At 32.7% G+C, this 25,789-nt stretch overlaps 1 protein-coding gene across 1 annotated transcript in view; it reads left to right on the top strand.

Annotated features, from left to right (window-relative positions):
- LOC129224910 (fibrillin-2-like) overlaps positions 1-25,789 on the top strand; it is a 201,630-nt gene that overhangs the window by 107,526 nt on the left and 68,315 nt on the right. Inside the window, exons 12-26 of the mRNA XM_054859456.1 lie at positions 251-373; positions 753-878; positions 1,661-1,870; positions 2,217-2,342; positions 2,520-2,645; positions 4,902-5,030; positions 6,508-6,648; positions 10,051-10,101; positions 11,674-11,802; positions 11,920-12,066; positions 12,571-12,615; positions 12,930-13,061; positions 16,122-16,247; positions 17,929-18,054; positions 19,240-19,365. Coding sequence (XP_054715431.1) covers positions 251-373; positions 753-878; positions 1,661-1,870; positions 2,217-2,342; positions 2,520-2,645; positions 4,902-5,030; positions 6,508-6,648; positions 10,051-10,101; positions 11,674-11,802; positions 11,920-12,066; positions 12,571-12,615; positions 12,930-13,061; positions 16,122-16,247; positions 17,929-18,054; positions 19,240-19,365 — 1,863 coding nt within the window. The remainder of the gene's footprint in view (positions 1-250; positions 374-752; positions 879-1,660; positions 1,871-2,216; positions 2,343-2,519; positions 2,646-4,901; positions 5,031-6,507; positions 6,649-10,050; positions 10,102-11,673; positions 11,803-11,919; positions 12,067-12,570; positions 12,616-12,929; positions 13,062-16,121; positions 16,248-17,928; positions 18,055-19,239; positions 19,366-25,789) is intronic.

Below are 25,789 nucleotides of genomic sequence, written 5' to 3'. Positions count from 1 at the left end.
AGATCGACTACTGGTGGCGTAACGAAGCGGGGGGGAGGGGAGTTGTCTGGCCTGTTATCACGTGGGTCTCGATTGACCTAAGTCTAGAATTTTGTTCAGATCTGTGTTGCTCAAGGTCATGCTGCTTGATAGTGAGCATGAGTGACCAGGGTATACTGTTAGTGTTGGATTTATTTGCTTTTGATTGTTGTTCACTTTTTTGTCCTTTTTATGGAGTGAAACCATTTTAGTCATGTAATTATTTTAATAGATAGAAATGAATGTGAAGAGAAAGGAATGTGCAGACATGGGATCTGTGTCAACGGTGATGGAAGTTTCAAATGTATATGCGACCCAGGATATAAAATTTCCCCTGATGGACATTTTTGCATTGGTAAGCTATTTAATACTCTAAATGTTTCTGATTATTTCCTATACTCAGTATGTTCTTTTTTTTCTTTTCCGGTAATCTCTCGCTTGTATTTTCAATTATTAAATTAAAAATTCTGTGATTTTATTAACTTTGATTTTTTTTTTTTTTTTTTTTTTATAATTCTATGCCATAGTTTTATTCTGAAAAAAAGTATTTGATTGTGAAAATGAATTTCTAACTGATGTATCTCAATGTGAAAAAGATATGAAAAGATATTTTTTCCTTTAGTAAAGGAAAATTTTAAACAAAATAATAGCTTCTCATTAGTACAGTAACATTATAACATTTTAAGTTATTTTATTGAGTTGTCTGTTCTAATTTTGTTGTGATTTTCATTTAGACATAAATGAATGCACTGAAACTCCGGATGCATGTGTGAATGGCAGGTGTGAAAATACTGATGGTAGCTTCAGGTGTATTTGTATAGATGGTTTCACAATGGGACAAAATGGAAGAATTTGCCAAGGTTTGTAATTAAAGATTTATCAAATCACTACCATGGCATTTGTAATCTTTTTTTAAATAAATTTCATGGCTGCATATCATATTGTGAATTCATATACATATTTTACTGATAAAGAAAGATCCTCTTTTCCATTACGGAATCAGCAAACATGGATGTAGCCGGAGGGAGGCAGGAAGGGGCAATTTCCCTTCCCTAGAAAAAAGCATTTTATCCCTATGCTTTTGCTTATTTCCCATGTCACCAAAGACAATTTAAAGCATTTTTAGGACATCAATTTCAAAAAAAATCTGGTGCAGAGCCACATAACTGCATTTTTCCTCGTGTCTGACTTTAAATAGCATAAAATGTATAGCATTTTTTTGGAGGAGGGGGGACTTCAATCCTTTTTTAGGGTCCGGCACTGGAGGTGGGGGGGGACAACTTAAAATCGCTATGCTGTTGCGTCGATGCTTCCCCTTCCCTAACAGGAATCCTGGCTATGCCCATGTTAGCAAACAATTTCCTACATTTAATTTTTTCTTCTGCATCAAAATGTTAACAATACTGTAAGTAAATTAAGTTTCAAACAATCATGTTGGCAAAAAATCTGACTATAAAGTTAACATTTTCATGGCTTGGATTTTTTGCAATTTTAATGCCAAAAATAGATTTTGAAAAGAAATCTTTTTAAATATGTGCAGCATACTTAATTTTATCCTAAATAATTACTGGGACAGAAAAATAATTGGTTCTTTAAAATTATTTTTTGAAATATAATATGTATATTGTGTATTATTTTACAGACACACATAGAGATTATTGTTTCTCCAATTATAAGAATGGGGAATGCTCAAATCCCTCTTCAATGGCTGTAACTAAATCTGCTTGCTGTTGCGCCAATCGAGGAGCAATGACTCCTGCTTGGGGAAATCCTTGTGTGCCTTGCCCTGCATTAGGATCTAAAGAGTTTCTTCAACTCTGCCCACGAGGTCCGGGCTCTGGTCAAGTTGATGGTTAGTGGTATTGATAGCGTTATTACATTTATAAATAGAACTGCTCTTAAAATTTATAACATTTATGAGTTGTGAAATAATATCATTCCAGTTAGGACATTATTCTTTTGTTCTTCCCAGTTGTTAAAGATATTGGCTACTATAGCATATCTAGAAAGAAAAAGCTTTTCTGTTTCTTGTTTTAACAAAATTTTGTTTCAGTTGTAGTATTAACAATCTTTTCATGGTTTAAGTTTTGTCTTTTGTTGCCCCTTAATTTGTAACTGATTTGAATTTTATACTTATTATTATTGTAATTATGACTAATTTTTTTAATTGCTCAAATCTGAGGGATTTATACTTACAGATATCAATGAATGTGTGGTTTTTCCTAATATTTGTCCAAATGGTGCTTGTGAAAACCTGAAGGGTAGTTATCGTTGCATTTGTAATCCTGGATATCAAGTAGATACAACTGGAAAAATATGTTCAGGTATACTTTTATTTTAAGTAGTTATTTTAAATTGAAAGTGATTATATCATTTGGATGAGTTAAAGCATTGGACTTGTATAATAATTGTTACATAAAATAGCAAAAATTGTACAGTAAGAATATTTAGAATTTTGGTAGTTATACTTGATTCTCAATTTTATGTTTTTTTTATTATAGATATCAATGAATGTGCAGTTAATTTATTGTTATGTGATAAAGGACAATGCAGAAATACACCAGGAAGTTTTCAATGTACTTGTCCTACTGGATTCCGTCATAATGTCTTGACAAATACTTGTGATGGTAAATTCAAATTTTAATACTTATTTTGGATTCATATTCTTTTATTAGATTTATTTTATTCAAATTCATTTATTAGATTTATTTCATTCAAATTCATTTATTAGATTTATTTCATTCATATTCATTTATTAGATTAAACTTCAAAAGTTATTTTTTATGTGTGCATTTCGGTCTTCATAAGTATTTTTGAGTGAAATGATAAAAAAAAAAAATTAGTTTGAATTTTCACATCTTGAATTCAAATTATGTTTTTTGCAATCATGAGTGTGTGTGTGTGTAGGCGTGTGTGTGTGTGTAGGCATGTGTGTTTATGTGTGTGTGTTGGAGGGGGGGTGTAGGGGGGGTGTTTATGTGTGTGTGTTGGAGGGGGGGTGTAGGGGGGTATGTATGTGTGTGTGTAGGCATGTGTGTTTGTGTCTGTGTGCAGATATAAGTGTGAGTGGTTGTGTGTATGAGTGTTTGTGTGTGGTGGGGAATGTGTGTGTGTGTAGGCATATATGTTTGTGTCTGTGTGAAGGCATGAGTGTGATGAGTGTGTGGGTAGTTGTGTGTAGGCATGAGCGTGTGGGTAGTTGTGTGTAGGTGTGTGTATGTGTAGGTGTCTGTATGTATGCGTGTGTTTATGTATGTGTTTGAGTGTGTTTGTGTATGTATGTGTGTGTAGGTGTATCTATTTGTGTGTGCGTGTAGTTGTGTATGTATGCGCATGTGTGTAGCATATGGAGGCAACCCGGAGATGGCTTTCGCTATAGGAGCAGCATGGTGAGGCGACTTTGCGGGAAAATAAAATGACAGGACATCAAAACAGTGAAATGAAAGCAATAAGCAATCGTGATTGCTCAAAAATATTTCAAATACCTATTAATGGAGTTCAAGGAGTAAAAAGGGAAACCATTTGCTGTGAAGTGAACTTGCAATCTTCACCTTAATTACCTGTTTCAAACTGGTGAGAAAACTCAACTGTGTTCCAAAAAATTCTTTTTTTTTTTTGTGTATGTGTTTGTTTGTTTTAATATTTTAAGAGGCATTCCATAGAAAAGGGAATTGTGGCATTTGAATAATACACATGACAGGGAGAAAAAAATTTTAAAACATTTTTCACCTGTGTCTTCTTAATAACTTACTCTTTTTTATCATTCATTATCTGTAAAGGTATAAATAATAATTTTTTTCTCACACTTGCTTCAGAGTTTGATTTTATCAGTTAAACTGCAGATGCTTAGTATAATAGATAGATTTAAATATATATATAGTTCTTGGGAAAATATCCCGAAACATGACATCTTTGATGCTTGAATTTTGCTTTATTATCCCACATATGATGGTGAAGTGCTCCTATTTAAAAAAGTTCTTGAGATAAGCACAAAATATGATAAAGATTTTCTGACTGTTAAACAAACTTTCTAGTGCTGGATCTGGAGAAGAGCAAGCCGGAGCCATTGCCCTGGGCAGCAATATCAGGGGGAGGAGGGATTCAAGATATTTTTTTACAATGAAATTCAGTATAAAAACTTGAAGAAAGATGGGTATAAGTGTGGCAGTTTCAAGTTTTTGTCCTGGCTCGGAAAAATCATAGATCCAGCACCAACTTATCTCAACTTGTTCCAAAATCTCTAGCACTCATACACATAACATGGCAAATTAAAAAGAGAGTTCCTTTTGCTTACTTGTCATGCAAAAACTGGAAATTAAGTTATTTTATTTTCTTTGTGCATGGATTTCAGTTGCATGATTTTTATTTAAGGATGTGTATCATTGTCTTTTTATGTGAACTACTTCTTCTCATAGTTTAAATTTATTAAAGAGCATAAAATATATATATTTTTTAAGTTGTACAAATTAAAAATATTATCTGCAAATTATTTCAAAAGCTAAGTGATTGTTCAACATTTAAAACTAACTTGATTACTCAAGTTTATTTTTATGGAAAATGTCTTCAAGAATGTCAAGAATCTTTCTGTCAAGGTTCTTTTAGAAATTATTTATTTATATATGTTCTTCTTTTGATTTGGAAATTTTAAGTAATTGAATGATCTGCACTCTTTCACGGCTTCTTCATTATAAAACGAACATGTGTCCGCAACTTCCTGATACATGATATGTTGTATATATTTTGTTGTATTGTGCAGTTGCTTATAGATATTACTGCTTTTCTTATGCTCTTACATGCGATTCTTCCACCATTTGGCAGACTCATACATTTATATATTTTCATGAGTTTGCATAACCTTTCTAAAAAGTATCTCTTCTTTAAAGATATTGATGAATGCCAAGAAAGGGGCAAAGAAATATGCATTGGTGGATCTTGTTTCAACACTCCTGGAAGCTATCAATGTGAATGTGAACCTGGATCTGCCCTTGATGGCTCAAGAAATATTTGTGTTGGTATGTGCTTTAAATTAAACTGATACTTGTAGTATAAGGGGATTCTTACTGATGCAAACATATTAAAATAAAAAATTTGGGGCAGCTTGAATTAATATTGAAACATTCATTGGCGAATACATATCAGTTTAATAAGAAATTAATGTTTTTTTATTCTGAAAGCCGTTTCAAGCATGCTACTTAAAAAAAAAAAAAAAAAAACTCCATATAAAAAAAAAACCATTAAGTGCCTTACCCTTTTATACAGTAAAGCTGTTTGCTATATAAAACTGTTTATGCATCATTTTCTAAGTTCTTGCTCATTCCTATTCATTGTAAGGCAGAAATTCATAGTTAATGTGTAACAAAATATCTATTATACAGTCAAACCTTGTTTATTTGAACACACTTAAAACAAGTTAACTGATAAGAGGAACTGTATTTGTGATCCCTGTCCTATTGCTTTTTGTTTATTGTTTTTCCAATAAGACAAACTACAGTTAACACGAATTGATGTCAAAGGTTTTATTTTTATTGAGTGTCTTGGAACCTATGTACCATAGATAGGTACCAAGTTTTTCTAATTCCATTTCCGAAAAGCTAGCTTGTTTTGAGTTGCCATTCTCTTGCATTGGAAATACTGTATATTTCATAATGTAAAGGCACTTATTTTTGCCAACTGTAATTTTCACGATTTTTGAAGCATGAAATATTTTATATTTAACTTTCAGTTCTCTTCATGTAAAATTTGAGAACATTTTAACTTGTAGAATCACGCCAATATCTTCATTTTCGCAAAAGTTATAGCTTGCGAAAATAAGTGCTTTTACAGTACTTGATTGTTTTTTAAAAGTAAAGTCTACATGTTGGTGAAAATTCAGTTTTTTACTGAACTGCTTTTTAATCTTAACAAGAACTCAATATTAACTTTAAATGAACTTTTAGTAACCCTCTAATGTTTTGTAATTTTCTCAGCTATCTACAAAAGTACATTCTTCTTTGTAAAAAAACATAAAAAAATAATAATTATAAAAAATAAACAAGTAAAAATAAATAAATAAAACTTTCCCTTATATGTGTTTTAAAACCAAACATATGCATTTCGTTGTTTTAATTATTTACTAACCATTTGCAACTTTATTTTATCAGATCATAGAATGGATGTTTACCTTTTCCAATGATGTAAAAATACTAATTATGATTAACTGAAGCAATTAATAATAATTAGTATTTTATTTCATAGTACTTAATAATATTTAGTTTATAGTATTAGTACTAAAATTACTATTACTACAGCAGCCATGCAGTTATGTTATATTTGGTTAAATAGTTAAGTTTGTATTGTAATTGTTGAAAATCTGCTAGAGGTCTTGATTTCATTATGAAGCGTTTAAATTTCTTTGCTCACAAAGGTTAACTACTGTATTTTTTCCATCTTTCTTTAACTTTTTTTTTTTCAAATATAATTTTGTTTGATTGTTTATACATTAATTTCTAGACAATAGAAAAGGCTCTTGTTGGATGAGTGTAAAAGGAGGTCGCTGTGAAAATGATATTAAATTCCCCATGCTTAAATCTGAATGCTGTGGCTCTGTAGGCAAAGCCTGGGGTAGTCCTTGTCAACTTTGTGCCGAAATAGGTAAATGATAGTTTTTGAGTTTGCTGAACTAAAAGTGAAAAAAGAAATGTATAAAAGTGATGTTGAAAGAATACTAAATGCTTAATTTTATCTAAAGGTGTTAAGCAGTGCTTCATTTTTTAAATTATTATTGATATAATAAGCACAAGTTATAACTTATTTTTTCTGTTATTTCTACAACTTGATAATTATTTTTAAGTTGATTTTCTGATCATGTTTTGCATTTAAATGTTCATTAAAACAAATTAATTTCTTCTTGATTCTCCTTTTTTTTCTTTTCTATTTTTTTAATATATAAATATATATATATATATATATATATATATATATATGTGTGTGTGTGTGTGTGTATATATTAGGGTGTCTCAAGATATAATGGCGAGAAAAAAATTGTGAAATCGAATACGCATACCCACCAAATTTTTTCCTTTTCACCTCGGAAACATGAGAAAAAAATTTTATTGCAATAAAATAACGGAAACCCGTGCCGACTTGAGGTCAAAGTTGGACTTGAAATCCTGTACAGCGACTACAGTGGAAATATTGCTAACTGTATAATTCCTTACTACGTGTAACATCAATTTATTTAAAGCAGATATTTATAACAATATTAGACTACAAGAAACATTACTGTATATATTTTTATTTCAATGTTTGCTTTTTGCAGTCAGGATAGAGCTTCCGGTGCTCTTGAACGCAATGTAACACAAATTGTTTTTGTTCCTCATCAGCTGTAAGCAAACCATGAAAGTCCTGCATCATTTTTCCCGCTTTTTCAGCTGTATCGTTTACTGCTTTAAACATTGAGACAGTCTTTTTCACATCAAAGAATGAAATATTATTGACAATACCATAAAAGCTGGATAAATTTTTGTAGAGCAGCTTTTGAGATAACTGGGTCCACATTTTCGTACACTTTTTCAAAAAGCACAAATCTTTGTTGGGTGCTTTGACTGCCAAAATGCATTGAAGCCATGGTTTCACGTATATTGTTAGTACAAACAAGCAAACATCAAACAATGTTTCATTTTCCTTCGTATCTAATTTTAGTTGTGAACTAAATAGTAATAGTTTTAGGGAGTAACTCGCTCGAGCCGTTCATCGAGCTTGTTGCATGACTCCCGGTGGTCTTATTTTAAATTCATTTTCTGTATCTCCTACTAAAAATATGATAGGCAGTTCTATCAACTCTTGATAGTCATCCTTGACTGTAATATTAGTGAGTTCAGGATGGTAAAAGTCAAGTAATTTTTCCAAGTTAGGGTACAGTTCGGAACAACTCCGCAGCTCCTCCATTGAACTGTATTTTAGTAGAATAGATCAGTTCATATATATGATGGCAGCAAGCAAAGGAAAGCATTTCTCTATCATATATTTTCTCAAGAATAGCGCATTGAACCACTTAAAGGACTTGTTTTGGAAGCTTCAGTATCACAACAAAGAGTTTTTGAACTTTGTCTTCGAGATTCCAATCTAAAACTGCCTTTCAAACAGCCTGTTTTTGTTATTTTCCTGTAGAATTATCCAGTTTAGACTCAGCAATGAGTTATTTGTCACATCCTTATGAAATAACTATAGATAAGCGATATTCTTTTGATTTTTGAGCACTCAAAGCAGGCAACACTTTCATATCCCAAGGTAAATTCACTACATGTGGTACCTCGTACTTAAAACCAATTTTTATTCTTTTCTCGTGCTCCTTCCGCTTTTCGGTTCAAATCTTTGAATTGAAGATACCTATGGAAAATCCATCAATGTTACACCCAAGTGCGTCAATAGTAGCTTCAAGAATAAACACATAATCTCGTATACATGGACACCTGTCCAATGCAGCAACTGACTTTGGAGTAATAAAATGGCTCCTCATTACATATTTACTTGTTCCAGGTTCTGATAATTCTTGTTCCAGGTTCTGGAATACTTGTTCCAGGTTCCGGAATACTTGTTCCAGGTTCTGATAATTCTTGTTCCAGGTTCTGGAATACTTGTTCCAGGTTCTGGAATACTTGTTCCAGGTTCTAATATACTTGTTCCAGGTTCTGATAAACTTGTTCCAGGTACTGCTTTATGTGTTTCAGGGAAATCTTCTGAATTAATATTTTCACTAGAGCTCGAAGAGGAATTTTCTTGTACAGGTTCATATAATTGCGAGGATGTTGAAGCGGAATCGTATTTCATGCGCCTGTTTTCTTCTTTGACAGCTCAAAGTCGAGCCCTTTCCTCTTTATCGGCCAGTTTTTTATCCACCTTACCTTACCTAAAGTGACCACGTCGGTCGGATTCTTTTTGGAGTTGCAAGAAAATCCCATCTTCCTCTATTTTGATTAACCAAAGTGCATCAGCATGTGCAATATTGAATAAATTGTTTAAATTACTCTCAAATTCTTGTTGGCGCTGCCTAAATACTTCCTGCAGTTTTTTTTTTTTTTTTTTTTGCATTTTTTTGTAAGTCAATCCAAATTTGATACAGGTTTTTAAGTTTATTCATACAATTTGGCAACGATTTGGTGGGAATGCGTGCCTTTTCCCAAAAGATGATGCATTCCCGAATGTCGAGATTTGCACTTTCACTGATGGTTAAATTTACTTCTCAAATGTTATAAAACAAAACAGACAGAACTTGTCCGTTAGAGGGAAGTTTCAAACCTGTAATTTGATGTTTTACGACTCCTATTAAAAATATCTCTTTTTTCAAACTTCGCAATTCCAGTGCCATGTTTCGTTCCCTATGGAGCGACTATACAGTGCTCTCTGACCGAAATGTATTCGTACTGACACGTTTGATGGTTTGCAAATTGCCACGGATAAGCCCCCCCAACATATGTTTTTTCTGTTTTCATTTGTTTTCTGTGCACAATTTACAGCTGTTTTGAGCTTCGCAAAGTATCTCGTTGCCAGCGTTCGCTTGCTTATGAATACACGTGCTATTTGCACGTGTATTATACTTTAGGGGCAAGTCGGCATGGGTTACCGTGCTTCAAATTGCATGAAACTTTTTTTACAACGGTTTTGATGTAAAAAGAAAAAAATAAGAGGGTATGCGGTTAAAAAAAACGACTTTCATTTTTTTGGGACACCCTAATGTATACATCCCTTTCCACTTGAAGAATTAATTGAAGGAACATTTTGAACCTTAGAAATAACTTCCAAAAATTTATTTTATGTATTTCAGAATATATACCTGGTACTTATTGCATTTGAATAAAATAAATTTATGAATTCAACTGACAAGAAAAAGATCATTGTCGACTTTGAAATTTGTGCAGATTGACTAATTACTTTATAAGTTTTTTAAAATGTTTAATGTACCATATACTGCAAAAGTAATTTGAAATTATCATATCTTTTATGAGACTAACCTGAATTATTATAAATCTAATAATTTTTTAACATATTTTCCAGAACGGCAGTGTCCTAAAGGTTTTGCCATGTTAGATGGATCAACATGTACAGGTTTGTACTATTACACCTTTTACGTAAAGCTTCATTTTGTTTAAGATTTTTTTCTCAAAATTTTTAACTTTATTTCACTTCTTCTCTTACAAGTACTTAACCGTCAATAAAATCAATTGAAATTTAATTTATAAGATCTCAATATTTAAATATTACTATTAAATGTTTTATGTAAATCTTCATTTTTTTAAAGATGTTTTTCTCAAAAATTTTTACCTTATTTCAATTCTTCTTTTACAAGTACTTAACTGTCAATAAAATCAATTGAAATTTAATTTATAAGATCTCAATATTTAAATATTTAACTATGTATGTAAAATATCAAAAGTTGTTTTTTTTTAAATCTAGTTTTGGAATATATATCACTTTTTTTATTGATTCTTAGATTTATATTTTTCTAAATGAAAATAATTTTTTGAGCTTAGACCCTTTATTGAGCAATCACGATTGCTTATTGTTCTCATTTGACCGTTTTTGGTGTCCGTGCCTTTTTCAACTTGGACCAGAAGCCTATGCAGCACCACCTCCCACCGTCCTCTGCTGGCGGCGCGGCTGCTCTGGTTTTGAGCTACCCGCTTCTCAAGGTCGGAGGCGTCCATGTCCTACACACACGCACGTTCACACACATACACACACACGACTTCACACACATACTCTCACACACGCCTACGTGCATACACACAGGTCTACGCGCACACACAACTATGCACACGTAGGAGGAGAGGCAGGCTTGGGGGGGACATAAGCCATTTCTAGAAACAATAACTCCAATGAGTAGGGTCCTGTCTCAGTTTGTGATTGCGAAAAACATAATTTGAATTCAAAATTTCAGAATTCAAATTAATTTTCTTTTTTTTTATTAGACTTCTTCTATGTTTGATATACAAGTCATTTTTCGTATTTAACTAACAAAAGTTTTTTAATGATTTTTTCCCCCTTATATAAAAATTTAATCTCTTATCATTTCAATCTGAGACTAGTCTTCGACCACACAAATTCTTACGACATTTAGAAATTAATCTCAAATTCAAAAACATGATACTTCTCAGTCTAAATCTTAAATGTAGTATTTATGTCTGTAACCTAATTAAAAGTTATGATTATAAATGATGGAAGAAAAGGGAATGTTTTAACTATAAGTGATAATCTGTCAACCACTGATTTTAAACTTCTTTTTTTTTTTTTGACTTGACTAAAGTAAAAGTGAGACATTGGTATGAAAAAGGGAAAACCTTCAGAATTGTTCTTCATAATTATTGTTACAATCTTGCTGGATACTATTTAGTATCATGTTTTAAGAAAGAAATACTGCTGTTATTGCTCATCTAAATGTTATGCTATTCAGTTTATACCATTATTTATTAATTTCTTATTTGCTCTCATCTTGACCTTTTATTGATGTAGCGTTTCTTAGACTGTTGTATAAGTTCCTTTCACACTAATAGTAATATGACCCAGTTCAAATATTCTGCACATATCAATCCTAACTTGTTTGTTTGTTAAAGTATTTCATATAAATTTGAAACAATAATAAGTCCACTAGTACTCAAGATGGCCTTATAAACTTTTCAGATATAAATGAATGTGAAGTGTTTCCAGATATTTGTCAAGGTGGAGGATTATGTGTTAATGTGGAAGGTTCTTATCGCTGTAACTGTCCACCTGGTCTAACTTTGGATCCCACTGGATCAAAATGCTACGGTAAGTTAGCAAAAATATTTTCCTCACAAATATTTTTAAATGCTCTTTTATATATATATATATGAAGAATGTTTCAATTGAAAAGTAAAAAGTCTGCACTTGTCTCTCTCTTTGCAGATTTACGAGAGGAAACCTGCTATATGCAGTTCGACAAAGGACGTTGTCTAAAACCATTTGATGGCCATTATAGGAAAATGCTGTGTTGCTGTTCTTTAGGAAGAGCATGGGGGCATGCTTGTGAACAGTGCCCTCGTCCTGGAACAGGTATGAAAGTTCTGTAGTTCTTAAAAAATTAACCATCTATATCTGGGGTTCTCAACCTTTCAGGTTGTGCGACTTTTTCCTTAAACAGTTGTTTTAAAAATACTGGTACCAGTATTTTTTGTTGCCATCATATATAAAACAATCTAATTGTATAGTAGACTATCTTGTCGCCTCAGAGCAACAATAAGACATCCAATCCCAGGAATAACAGTAAGATATTCTACTGTTGCTCTGAGGTGATAATAAGTTAATGTTAATTATATATTGGAAACCTTTATTAATATTTTGATCAAATTGAATGACAAGGTATACTTATGGGTTTGTTAGCAAGAATTTCATAAAAGAATTGATGCATAAAGTTAAATAAATTTGTTTAGTATTTGAAATGTACCAAGTTTCATAAAATTCATATTTTTCACACAGCAACTGTTTTAATGTTTCAAATTTACTATGTTGTTTTGTGAGGGTTTGCAGTATGTTTCAGTTATTATGCTTTTTACGTAGAGGCTTTCAATGAACTTTGTGTCAAAGGATTTGGTTATGCTTATGATGGCAGAGGACGTGCTGAGCCAGGACTCGTAACAGGTAATTTGCTTTTGTATTAAAATAGAAATATATTGTGGTAGTATATAACATTGTGATAAATATATATATATTGTGGTCTACTTTTTCTTTTCTTCTTTTTTTTCCTCTCACTGTGTATCTCTCTTATAACTTAACGGAAATTCGTAAACACATTTTATTTGAACCAATAAACATTACATTTACATAATAAATAATGCCAGTTAATATAATAAATAATGGTATTTTCCGTTACTTATTATATTAACTGGCACTTACTTAGCTAAATGTTAGTGGTTTACTTTCAGATATTAATGAATGTGTGCAATTTCCTTCAATTTGTCAACATGGTCGATGCAGAAACACTGTTGGGAGCTTCAGTTGTCAGTGTAATCCTGGATTTGCACAAGATTCTGATGGCCTCAACTGTACTGGTGGGTGAGAAAAAATTAAGTTAATGACTTTTCTCCTCTGGTGTGTTTAGTTAGAGAATTCCTTTGACTATTAATATTGAATGCCAATAAATTGTTTATTGAATAAAATATGACAACGTATATAAAGTACAAATTCAAAATTAAAAAGGTTAAAAAACCAGCAAACAGCTGTTTCAGCACTCTAAAATACAAGTGCCATCATCTGCAATTAAAAACGAAGACAGGTTCAACCCGACTAAAACACAGTCGAGGCAAACAATTGGAATGAGAGACGAGTTGTAAAAGATATGAGAGCAGTACCGGAAACGATGACGTCAAGGTTACGTCAGAACTACAGAGGACAGTTGCACTCAGGAGAAAACGTCACGGACAAAAAATAAATCAAATAACAGACTTCCAAACATTAGGAAAAGGGGGCTAGACAAATCATTGACGATTAAATTAGCATTTTTCCATATGTGATATGACTCCCAAAAATCTAAATCATGAATGGACGAACACTCGTGAATAACTTTGGCGCAAGAAAAAATAAAATTATGGCCACAAGACCAACAATGTTGAGCAATAGAGGAGCGTTTGAGATCCTGTTTTTTGACGTAATTTTCGTGTTCTTTTATCCGGAATTTGAGGGATCGTCGAGTCTGCCCAATGTAGGCGAATTTGCACTGGCAGGAAACACTATAAATGCCCCATTTGTCAAGGTTCTGAACAGGGTGTTTAAGCTGTGAAAATTTTAATTTATTAACAGGAGAAAAAGTGACGGAAAAATGAAACTTTTTTAAGATTTTGGCAATTTGTAGACTGATTTTAGGAAAAAAGGGTAAGACAACGGAACTCGAATAGTTCACAGGAGCAAGTGTGAATTGAAGTTCCGTCATCTCATTTCTAACAACATCAACTTCAATTCACAGTTCCATAACAACAAGCTATATAATGTAACTCGTACCATAAGAGATTTATGTGCTAACTCTGATTTAGTCATTACAAACGCTGATAAGGGGGGCCAAATTGTTGTTCTAAACAAAAAAGATTATATCAACAAATGCAATAACTTAATTTTAGACGGGCCATATGAAAAAATCAAACAAGATCCTTGTGGTAAAGAATTAAAAACTATCAGTAACGCCATTAAGTCATCTCCGTTGATTCCAGATTTTCACAAAAAACGCTTGATTCCTTCTGTTGCACAATGTTCCAGATTCTACGCTTTGCCTAAAGTGCATAAACCACTCATTCCTCTCCGTCCCATTGTTTCTAACATTGGTAGTGCTTCTTACAAATTGGCCAAATTTTTAGTTTCCGTTTTTTCACCTCTTCTTTCCAGCAATTGTTTTACTGTTCAGAACTCTCTTGACTTTGTTCGCAAACTTCGAATTTTTCAGCTAAATAACCATAGAATGGCCTCTTTTGATGTAAAATCACTCTTCACTAACGTGCCTGTTGAAGGTGCATTAGACTGCCTTAAAATGAGATTAACTGAACATCACTTTTCCGATTTTGAGATCAATGAATTATGCAATTTAACACGTTCTTGCTTAAAACTAAACACGTTTGTTTTCGACGGTAATTTTTTCCGTATGACTGAAGGTCTTGCTATGGGCAACCCTTTGAGTCCAATTCTAAGTGATTTGTACATGCACTATTTCGAACTTAAATTTTTTAAAATTATACAATTTGATTTTTACGTCAGGTACGTTGACAACATTTTTGTGCTTTTGGACTCGTCTGTCAGTGACCTTGATAACCTTTTATCCATCCTAAATACTATTGACCGACATATTCAATTTACTGTTGAATTGGAATCTGGAAATCAACTTTCTTTTCTTGATGTGTCCATCACTCGTCATAACAATATGTTTACAACTACTGTTTTCCGTAAACCCTTTGCTGTTTCTCTCCCCCCCCACAAGTTATCCGTTCACCCTCCTAAACAAAAATTGGCTGCTTTTAGATCTTTTATTTACCGTGCTTTAGCCATTTGTTCAAATTCCAATTTACTTTCATCAGAACTGAATTACCTACGAGGTATTGCGGTTGATCGGGGATTCACATCAGATATTATTGATACCATTTATAAGAAGCTATGTAGCTCAGCTAACAAAAATCAAACACTTGCTCCTGTGAACTATTCGAGTTCCGTTGTCTTACCCTTTTTTCCTAAAATCAGTCTACAAATTGCCAAAATCTTAAAAAAGTTTCATTTTTCCGTCACTTTTTCTCCTGTTAATAAATTAAAATTTTCACAGCTTAAACACCCTGTTCAGAACCTTGACAAATGGGGCATTTATAGTGTTTCCTGCCAGTGTAAATTGGCCTACATTGGGCAGACTCGACGATCCCTCAAATTCCGGATAAAAGAACACGAAAATTACGTCAAAAAACAGGATCTCAAACGCTCCTCTATTGCTCAACATTGTTGGTCTTGTGGCCATAATTTTATTTTTTCTTCCGCCAAAGTTATTCACGAGTGTTCGTCCATTCATGATTTAGATTTTTGGGAGTCATATCACATATGGAAAAATGCTAATTTAATCGTCAATGATTTGTCTAGCACTCCCCCTTTTCCTAATGTTTGGAAGTCTGTTATTTGATTTATTTTTTGTCCGTGACGTTTTCTCCTGAGTGCAACTGTCCTCTGTAGTTCTGACGTAACCTTGACGTCATCGTTTCCGGTACTGCTCTCATATCTTTTACAACTCGTCTCTCATTCCAATTGTTCGCCTCGACTGTGTTTTAGTCGGGTTGAACCTGTCTTCGTTTTTAATTGCACTGATGATGGCACTTGTATTTTAGAGTGCTGAAACAGCTGTTTGCTGGTTTTTTAACCTTTTTTCATTTTGAATTTGTACTTTATATACGTTGTCATATTTTATTCACTATGCAGTACAAAGTTTTCGACTACTTTTTATGTAAATTGTTTATTATTTCCTTGCTGAAGAGCAAAAAATGCATTTTGAAAAAAACTTTAAGTAGAATTTTATTTTTATTGCCTGTGTTTACTTCTTATGAAAATTTAAAGCGTTTTTATTGTCTATTACAAAAGTTATGTATATTTTTTAGATATAAATGAATGTGCTATAGCACATGGTGTTTGTGCAAATGGTACATGCAGGAATACTGCTGGCTCTTTTAGATGTGACTGTAATGAAGGATATGAAGATGTCATGATGATGCAAATGTGCATGGGTTGGTACTTTCTTTATTCAAACAATAATAAAACAATTAATACATTTTTTTAAGTCATTGCTACAGTGTTATGTAATTGCTAACAGAGTTTAACCAAAGCAATTAAGATTTTATATTGTAGCTTTTAAATGTGATCAAATCGAATCACAGCTCCTATCTTTCAGAAAAATTTTAACTCTGGAAAAAGGGGTTTTAGTTTAAATGAAAGCATTTGTTGCTCATAGCTGTTCTCAATCATAATTTAACATTTTTGATATACATATGAAGACTTTAAGCTTTCCTTTTCTGGTTGAAGCAAATTATTGCATTACTTTTCATCTTTTTAGTCTGCTTAAAACTAGCCAAATGCAAGAGATGTGAATCTAATATTACAAAATCATTATTGATGTTGGAGCAGTTGGTTTGTTCTGGGTCTTTTTATACCAGAATTCTCTGCAGTAAGAAAAGTTCTCGCCCTTATAAGCCTCTCTTTATGAATAACTTTTAAGTTTCTGAAGTCATTTGGCAATAAAAAGGGGGGGGGGACTAAGACGAACATATTACTCATGTTTAATTTACATGTTTCTGATTGAAGAAACACATACCAAAGTAGTTTGACTTTGACTAGAGATAGTGGATTAGATAACAGAGCTCTGCTGTATGGGAGGCAGCCATTTTCGGCATAGGAGAATTTGAAGTACGAGGCGTGTTTTTAAAGTAAGTTCCGTTTTTATATAAAAAAGGAGCGAGTACAGATAGAGCTAAGTAATTTAGTGCGCAAAAATCTACCACCCTTACGCTATTTTTCGACATTGCTCCCGTGATTTTCCAAGCATTTGTCATAGCATGGTACAGGTTTTTGTATACCTATTCGTACAAAGTTACCGCCCGTTTAGTCAACCATGAGGACTCTTTCAGGGCTTTGGCTGGGGCGTTTTTGAACATCCTCTGGTGTGTCCTCACCTCGCTCGCAGCATCTTTCATTTGTTTCGGCATCTAAAGTCTTTCCAAGGTGGTCTGTGGCACAACAGCAATAATGAGCTCAGAGAACATGTTATCCCATGGTTGACTACACAGGCGGCAATTTTCTATGAATAGATATACAAAAACCTGTACCACGCTATGACAAATGTTTGGAAAATCACGGGAGCAATGTCAAAAAATAGCGTAAGGATGGTAGATTTTTGTGCAATAAATTTCTTTGCTCTATCTGTACTCGTTCTTTTTTTATATCAAAACGGAACTTGCTTCAAAAATACGCCTCGTAGTATAAAATTGCTTTATACTTCTATAATTTGCATTTAAATTCCATCTCTAATATTTGATAAAGTGAAAAAAACAATAATTAGTCTAATGTGAACAAACTAAATGTGCAGAAAAGTATGCATTTTTTATCAATCTGAAAAGTTAAGTGTTTAAAAAATATGTATGGTAAACACACCAGTAGTGACCAGTGCTTCGGAAGTGTCCACTTCAAAGTTTATATTTGAAAAAATTGGATTGCAGAAGGTATTATCTCCTGTACGTTTGAATCCATTGGGAAACCTGGAATCTCATTTTTTCAAATATAAACCTTAAATTGGCCACTACTGAAGCGCTGATCACTAATATTGTGTTTACCTTAGTGATTCTTGTGATGCTAATTTTGTTTTGTTTTCTTTTTTTTATAATATGTTGTCTTCAATTTTTCAAAAATGTAAAGACATTAATGAATGCACAAGGATTCGTGGATTGTGTCGTGGAGGAAATTGTATAAATACCCCTGGATCATTCAGATGTGAATGCCCTCCTGGTCATGAACTGACACCTAATGGCCGAGCTTGTAAAGGTATGTATCTTCCTTGTAATGTTTTTGAAGTATATGTCAAATTCTTCGTAAGGAGTGTTATGTGCTTGATGTTTTGAAACATGTAGTACGCTATGTTACTAATATGTGGATGCCCCAGTTGCCAAATTGATTAACTCCACTGTTTAAAAAAAATCCTCATTTTTGCTTCAATAATGCTTAACCAATGCTTAGAATGTGAATTTATATTAAACTTTTTGTTCAGTACATTCCTGATCTGAGATGACAGAAAATGTCACACGAGGGCCCATTCACTCCTATGGATAGCACTATCTTCTTCATCACTTTTCTTGACTTCTTGTTTTATGGAGTTTTTTGATTTGGCAAGGGAAGCATCCATGTAATACTGCCATGCAGGACCGGATTTAGGGGAGGGCAGGCGAGGCTACTGCCCTGGGGCCTCTACAACAAAGGTGCCCCCACAATAAAATTTTTACAAAATATCCTAACTTTCATGGGTTGAAAATAGCGGATATATACATAGATATCAGAATAATTCGGATATATATCAAAGTATCGGATATTTTCGAAAATATGATGTTCTTTTTGAACCTTGATTAGGGTCCTCCACTCCTTCATTAACCCAGGGCCTCGACACTTCCAAATCCGGCCCTACTGCCATGGGAGGTTAAAGCGCAGCATCTGGCGAAGCGAGTTTTTCAGACATTTGAAGAAATGTGTTCTGGATTCCATACTAACAATAGAGAAATGTTGGAATTTGGTGGGGGTTTTTTTTCTTTTTTTATGTGTGTGTGCTTTATTTTCTGCGGAAACCAAATAAACAAGCATGTACGATAAAGCTAAAGTGCAATAAATTACAAAAATGCAAAAAAAAAAAGAGAATTTGCAGATACTGCACTTTACTTTCTCACAGCAGAACAGGTACACCACTTTACAAAATTGCTCTGAACTATTTGAAACTCCTAAAGCTCCCTCCTCTCCCTATAGTAATACTACTCTGCTTGATAAATTAAAATATTCAAGGAAACTTTCAAAGTTAAAGTTTTTATCTTTTTCATTAACTTGCAAATTCATTTTGAGTATCACCCCCTAGATAGGTGACACTTAGTACGCCCCCCCCCCCACACACACACGCAGTGACTCTACTGGCTTTATAGTTTATTTCGTATCCTGTTAAGCATTTTTTTGTTTTTCTCTGACGTTTAGACATTGATGAATGCAGTCGAACTAGCGGAATATGCTCCAATGGAGTTTGTGAAAATATGATGGGTTCATATCAATGTACTTGTAATGATGGATTTAAACAGACATCGCAACATACCAGTTGCGAAGGTAAGTCAAAACTTTGGGTTATTTTTACATATCATTCCATCTTAAAATTCAAGTGTGTATGTTAATGAGATAAAATTTTATTGAATAACCCAGCTTGGTTTTATCAAATTTATTTACATTAACTTGCATGTACTTGTAAGTAAATTTGATAAAAAGAAACTTTGTTTGACTTTTTGTTAGCATTCTTTTTTATAATTATTGTTGCAAAGATAATCAAGGCATTTCTTTGGGGGAAATTTTAATGATAATTATTTTTAAAACAATTACGTTTACCAATAGCTAAAGCTCAAAATTGGGAAATTTATCTGATGGCCAGTGGTAAGTAAAAGTCACCACTTTTTTTTTTCTTTCTAGTCACCATTCTTTCTTTCTAGTTGCCAGTTTTTTGTCGATGAAAAAAGCATCTAAACAACAAATTTGTTTTTAAATGGATTCTTAAACTGTAAAGCTATTAGCAGGGCCTGATTATGGCATAGGCACAGGCTAAGGACCCCTAAGTTGGTAGTCACCAACTTAGTCCAAACCAGTAATTTAAGTTTTTAAAAAATGAAGTTTTTTCATATTGCACTTAGCTGTTGGCCCTGCTTAATCGAGTATCGTCAGTTCCAAGAAATATTATTCGATTAAGCGGGTAAATTTTCTTTACCTTTCTAAATTGACAATATTTGTCTTGAAACATAAAAACAAATATCTATATCTATATAAAGGAAATAATAATGTTTCTGGTAAAAAGTTTTTCACAAAAATTATAAAAAAGTAACTTACAACTTGAATGATGAAATCTTTGTTTTGGCGTCTTTTTTCAGCATATTATTTTTTTGAAAATTTCTATAATAGTGGATTGTTTGTTTAAGGTCTGTTGGGAATACTTTTCTAACTCTTTTTTTTCCCCTACTCGTCTACCTCTGTTTTACATTTAATTTTTGTCAATTTATTATCATCTGAAATGTGTATATTTCTTTATGTTATTTAATTTAATTGTTGATTGCATTGTTTATAGGTGTTTTTTTGTAATGGCAACGACAAAAGAAATAGAAGAAATGTCTTGATGTAATGTGAATGTTTTCTCGCCGGTTGATGGCAAAAAATAGTGTTTTATATTTTTAGGTCAATAATTGTTCTTACTTAACTTGTTTCTCATAAAATTTTTCTCAGAAAATTTTTTGAGAATGTTGATCAATATTATTCGATTATCTGGGGAAATTATTTGATTAAGCGGGGATTTTTAACATTATGTCAATCGAGAAATATTCGGTTCCGGGAAGTTTTATTGGTATAAGCGGGGTATTCGTTTATCCATTACCCGATTAAGCTGGGCTGAGAGTATAAATATTAAATAAAAAATAAACAGAACCTTATTCACAAATTCCAAATTCAAAGTATTTTACTACTTCCCTACATTGAAAAGTGGGGAAGGGAGGGGGCATCAAATACAGTTTGTGCGGAGTGCTTTCAAAAGTCATAGTCTGACTCTGGTTATCCATTAAATGGTTAATGTAACTAATTAATGGCAATAATGTTAATCATTAACACAAGTGGGGTTGAGGAAAGTGGGGACCCGTAGTTAATTATGATAAAAGTTTCATCCACCGTTTCTTTTATTGAGTCTCTGAATGATTTCAAACACTATTCTTGATCTTTACCAGCCATTAAATATATTAATGTACACAGCAGTAATTGTTCACAAAGCCAGCACTTAAATCCAGCAATGCTGTTCAAATTAAATGGGCGTGTGTGTTACCTACCAGCTTAAAGATTTAATGGAAGTTACTTGATGACAACTTATCTGTTTGGGATTTTTGAAATTTTCCCTATTATAGGTACGGTTAATATGGAGGGTTCTTGTGTAAAAGAGATATTTATCGAAGAAAAAAGTGCCTCATATTTTGAATATCTGATGAATTGTGGAGTATTACTGTATCGTTGTACAGTTTTAGCAATTTTTCACAATGGCGGGGATTGTGGCTCATAAGTGGGAGGGACACAAAAAAGAGTAACTAAAAGCCATGGGACATTTAGCGGCAACAAAAAATGAAAAGAAAAAAAAGTACAAAATCTTGTTAGGGCTGGTTTTGAGAGTATACCGTAAAACCGTACAACTTTAGACTACTTTATGTGTATTTTTCTTCATACTTTCATTATTCTTCGCCAAAAAAGGTTGAGAAATTATCCATACACTACTATACATCTCAGCGGTGGAGTGATCAGACCCCGAAGAGTTCCTATTTTTCCTACTTTTTAGAGCTCTCTCCTTATTTTCCTACTTTTTCCTTTTTTTCCTACTTTTTCTTTCTTTAGTATAGCACTTCTAATTGTGCATTGATTCTTATTTTTACAATGCCGCACCGATAATTTTCTACATGTTTCAATTTTGAAAAGCAAAAGAATCAAGCAGATCCTGAGCTTTTCATTGACTGACTACATTACTTACTGGAAGGAACGCCGCGGCGTTTGCGTGTTTAAAAGTTAAATTTTCGTAAGTGACTTTTTTGCCGTTGCGGCGTTTATGATCGACTTTTCTTTTTATCGCCCCCGACTTCAGTCCTACTGTATTAACGAAACTAAAAATTAAAAAAAATACTGGCACATTCTGACATTCTGATGCAATTATATATTATTTACCTGTCAATTAGAAGCTTTAATTAAAGTAAACGGCGGACTGTTCAAAAAATGCGGGAAAAACCGAAATTTTTGCCAATTTTTTTTATGATTACAAGTGAAATGGAGCTCTATTTAAACAGAAAGGCAATGTAAAACCTTAAAAGGAACATAAGGAAGCAAAAAAATGAAAAACTTGTACACTGTACATATTTTATTGATGTTAGTACAGCATAAAAGCGACAGATAACAGAAATTCGCAAAAGCAGACCACTTCAAAAATAATCGCGGAAACTAAATTTTTTCGAACATTAATATGATTATTGTTCATTCTATATCGTAAACATGATTATAAAATTTATAAAATTTCATTTTCTTTCCAAAGAGTGTATTTGCAAAAAAAAAAAAACCCGGCAAAACCTGGATGGGCAAAACGTACCCTATTTTTGGAGAAAAATCAGAAATCAATTTAAATGCGATATTTGTTTTTATTTCTTCACATTTTTTAAAGTTGGGAGATAGAGCCACAAACTAATATGTATTTTTTTTTCCTTTTTTAATGGGTATTTTCTACTCTGATATATCATTAATATTGAGGAGTTGCTCATCATTTTTATGTGCTGTGTTTATGACAATGCGACATTTCTGAGCATTTAAAATTTTTTGACAGACTCTTACTTTTTGCGGGTGTGACAATTATACCGATGCGGCGTATCTACTGTAAGTTATTGTACTTAGTGCGCCTGATCAAAGGGAGGGGGGAGAAAGAGATATATGCAGGCATTTGATTCCAGGTGCTCCCCCCTCACTCTCAATTTCGTGAACAATTTCCGAATGAATATTTTTGTTGTATGGTGAGGATTGAGATAAATTTCATGCCTTCCCTTTTATGCACAGAGAAGCATTAGTAACTGATCTTTGTCCTTGATAAAAATGTTATGTTTACCATGCATGGATGTTTCCCTTTTTTTTTTCGTGACAAAAATTTTGGAACAAGAAGGAGGTAAAAATTATCAAACCATTAAAAGAATATTCGTTTTTATTGCTTGATTAAAATTAGAACTGGCCCGTCACTTTCATTCCCCCCCCCCCCCCGGAAGTGGCTATTGAAGGATGTATACTGAATGCAAATTTTATCTGAAAACAACAAAAACCGCACAAACTTGAATAGCTAAGCATTAATTTTCCAAAGCCAGGGAGGGGAGAAATTGACCCCCATAAATGACATGCCTGAAGCAAAAATGTATGTTGAATGCTAAAAATAACATAGTACAAACCCTTTAATTGACTTATTTCTTTATTTATTTAGTTTAATTATTTTATTATAAATTTTATGTCCCATATTTAAGAACACACTTATTTTAGTTCTGCATTTTCAGTTGTTTTCCTTTTTTTTTCTTCAAATTCAAACATCTGCCTCTGTTTATGCAAGAATGCATGTCAGCTGCTGACTATTTTTAACTAAAACTAATTTAATATTTGCTTTGTTTTTATATCATAGTTTATGATAACAGGAACTGAAAGTGTTAGTATTTTTAAATGATAAATGGATGCTCTCGAAGGAATATTTTCGTTTTTGACAAAACAAATATTTAACAAAAATGGTTTTATTGCACCAAAATAGGAGTTTTTTTTTTTTTTTTTTTTTTTTTTTTGCGATTGCTATATTGCATTTTATTTTTTCACAAAAATTTTATTACTGTATTGGTGAAAGGTTTGTTTAGATTTTACTTTCATGTTTTTGTAATTAATATCTTTGGTTCTACCAGTTTATTTTTCATACTAATTATTGTCAGTCGTTTTGAAGTGTGTGTGTAGTCCTATCTCTTCCTATTTTTTTCTACTTTTTTAAGTGATTTTTTTCTACTTTTTTAATTTTTGATTCCTTATTTCCTACTTTTTCCCCTCAAAAAACCACTTCGGGATCTGAGTGATGCATAGAAAAAAATCCTAAATTACACACAAAAAAAGGGGAATTTTTTATATAGTGGTATAAAGTTTGCACATGGTGGTGACAACTTTAGACCACCTCATATTTTCCTTGATATGCATCGCTAAAACGCTCCCATAAAGTTACAATGCATAGATCCTTCTGTTCCAATCCCATACACTGCAAAAAATTTTTAAAAAATCTTTTTTTCTTACTTCTTCCGATTTATAATTTTTTTTTTAAGTTTTTGACTCAATTTCAGGTTTTTTTAAATAAAATCAAGTGAAAAGTACAATATTTTATTATTCAGATGTATAAATATGAATATTAGATAGCATGAAAAGCAATTAGTAGGTACCTGCTCCTAGATTTTTTTTATTTTTTTTACAAGGGCATTTTTGTTTATCATTTTTTACAGGGGCTTGATACAAATTTTGTCCCAATTGGGCAGATTTCTTTGTTGTTGCAATAATTTGTTTTTTGTTTTGTACCAAAAAACATTGGAGGAATGAGGCCAACCATTCCTCCAACACCAAAATTTGCCCTTTTTTGCCTTGTTGAAATTTGGTTACTCCTGATTTCTTGGATCACCTTTTCCATCAGTTCAAGCAAATAGTTGAGGTAAGGACAGCCACCTATCTTCTTTCTTTACGTTGGATTCATGTCTAAAACCAAAGAAAAACCAAAAACTAAAACTGCTCAAGACGATACAAAATTGTTCACAAAATATTGACAAACGATAGTAAAAATGGGTGATCTAAAGTTGCTACTCGAATTCCCGTATTTTGTTTCCTTCGAAACGACAAGTAAACAAAGCAACAACAGGATTTGCCAATAAGGCTAAATCATCTTAGATACCTAAGTAATAAAGTAATCAATTTACCTCTTCAAAGAATTCAATCGGCAAATATAGGTTTCAAAGCAGACTTTGAGAGCAAAATTTCAAAAAACCTCCCAACACAAACGAATGTTGTCATGAGAATGATAACACTGGAGCTTGGGGTAAACAACATGAACTTCACTATACAACACTTGCAAACCTACTGAATTTTTTTAAAGACTTGAGCTTTACTTCAATGACCGCGACATGGCACACACTAACGGATTCTTTCAATGGTCTAAAGTTGCAACATTGGTCTAAAGTAGTACGGTTTTACGGTAAATGGAAACTGATGTAAATCGAACAACTCAACTCACCATTTGCTTAAGGATTTGAGGACTTTTGTACATAATTTTCCCTGAAGAAACACTTAGACATGTATTAACAGGCCCCCTCCCTCAAGAGCGTCTCCCTCCTAAATATTGTGTAGACCCCCCAAAAGCTAGAGCCGCCCCCCCCCCTCCAAATGAGAAAAATGCTGCTCAATGCAACCCCCCTAAAAATTTCAGTGGTTCAGTCTGCAGCATGCCCCCCCCCCCCTTGTATTAGACTTACATTGCCCCAAAGTATTTTGAGGTGTCGCAAACACTTGGCAATAATTTCATTTAACGGGTATGGCTTGTTTGAGTTAAACAATCAATTTATATTTATATCTAAACTATGAATACATAAACTACGAGTGATTGCTTGTGCCAAATAGTGTTTCTTAAACAGATATACAACATAAAGCAAATAATTATATTCTGAGAATTTTAACATTTCTGCTTTTTTAATAATTTCTAGCTCGTTCCTAAATTGGAAAATAAAATAAATAAATTCACCATAAAAAGTGAGGGGAGAATCGAGGAGGGAAAACCGAATTGCCGCCACTGGTTTTTCCTTCTGTTCTAGTTTTAGAAAGAATTTCTTGCTGTTGAAAGAAATTCTAAAAAAGTCTATATGTATACATATGAACTTTCAACTCATCTAGAACTATAGAATAATAATAATGATAATAATAAAGAAATAAATATTCA

This window comes from Uloborus diversus, chromosome 6 (genome assembly GCF_026930045.1).
Source record: "Uloborus diversus isolate 005 chromosome 6, Udiv.v.3.1, whole genome shotgun sequence".
NCBI classification, from domain to species: domain Eukaryota; kingdom Metazoa; phylum Arthropoda; class Arachnida; order Araneae; family Uloboridae; genus Uloborus; species Uloborus diversus.
This window is presented reverse-complemented; position numbering and strand designations above follow the sequence as displayed.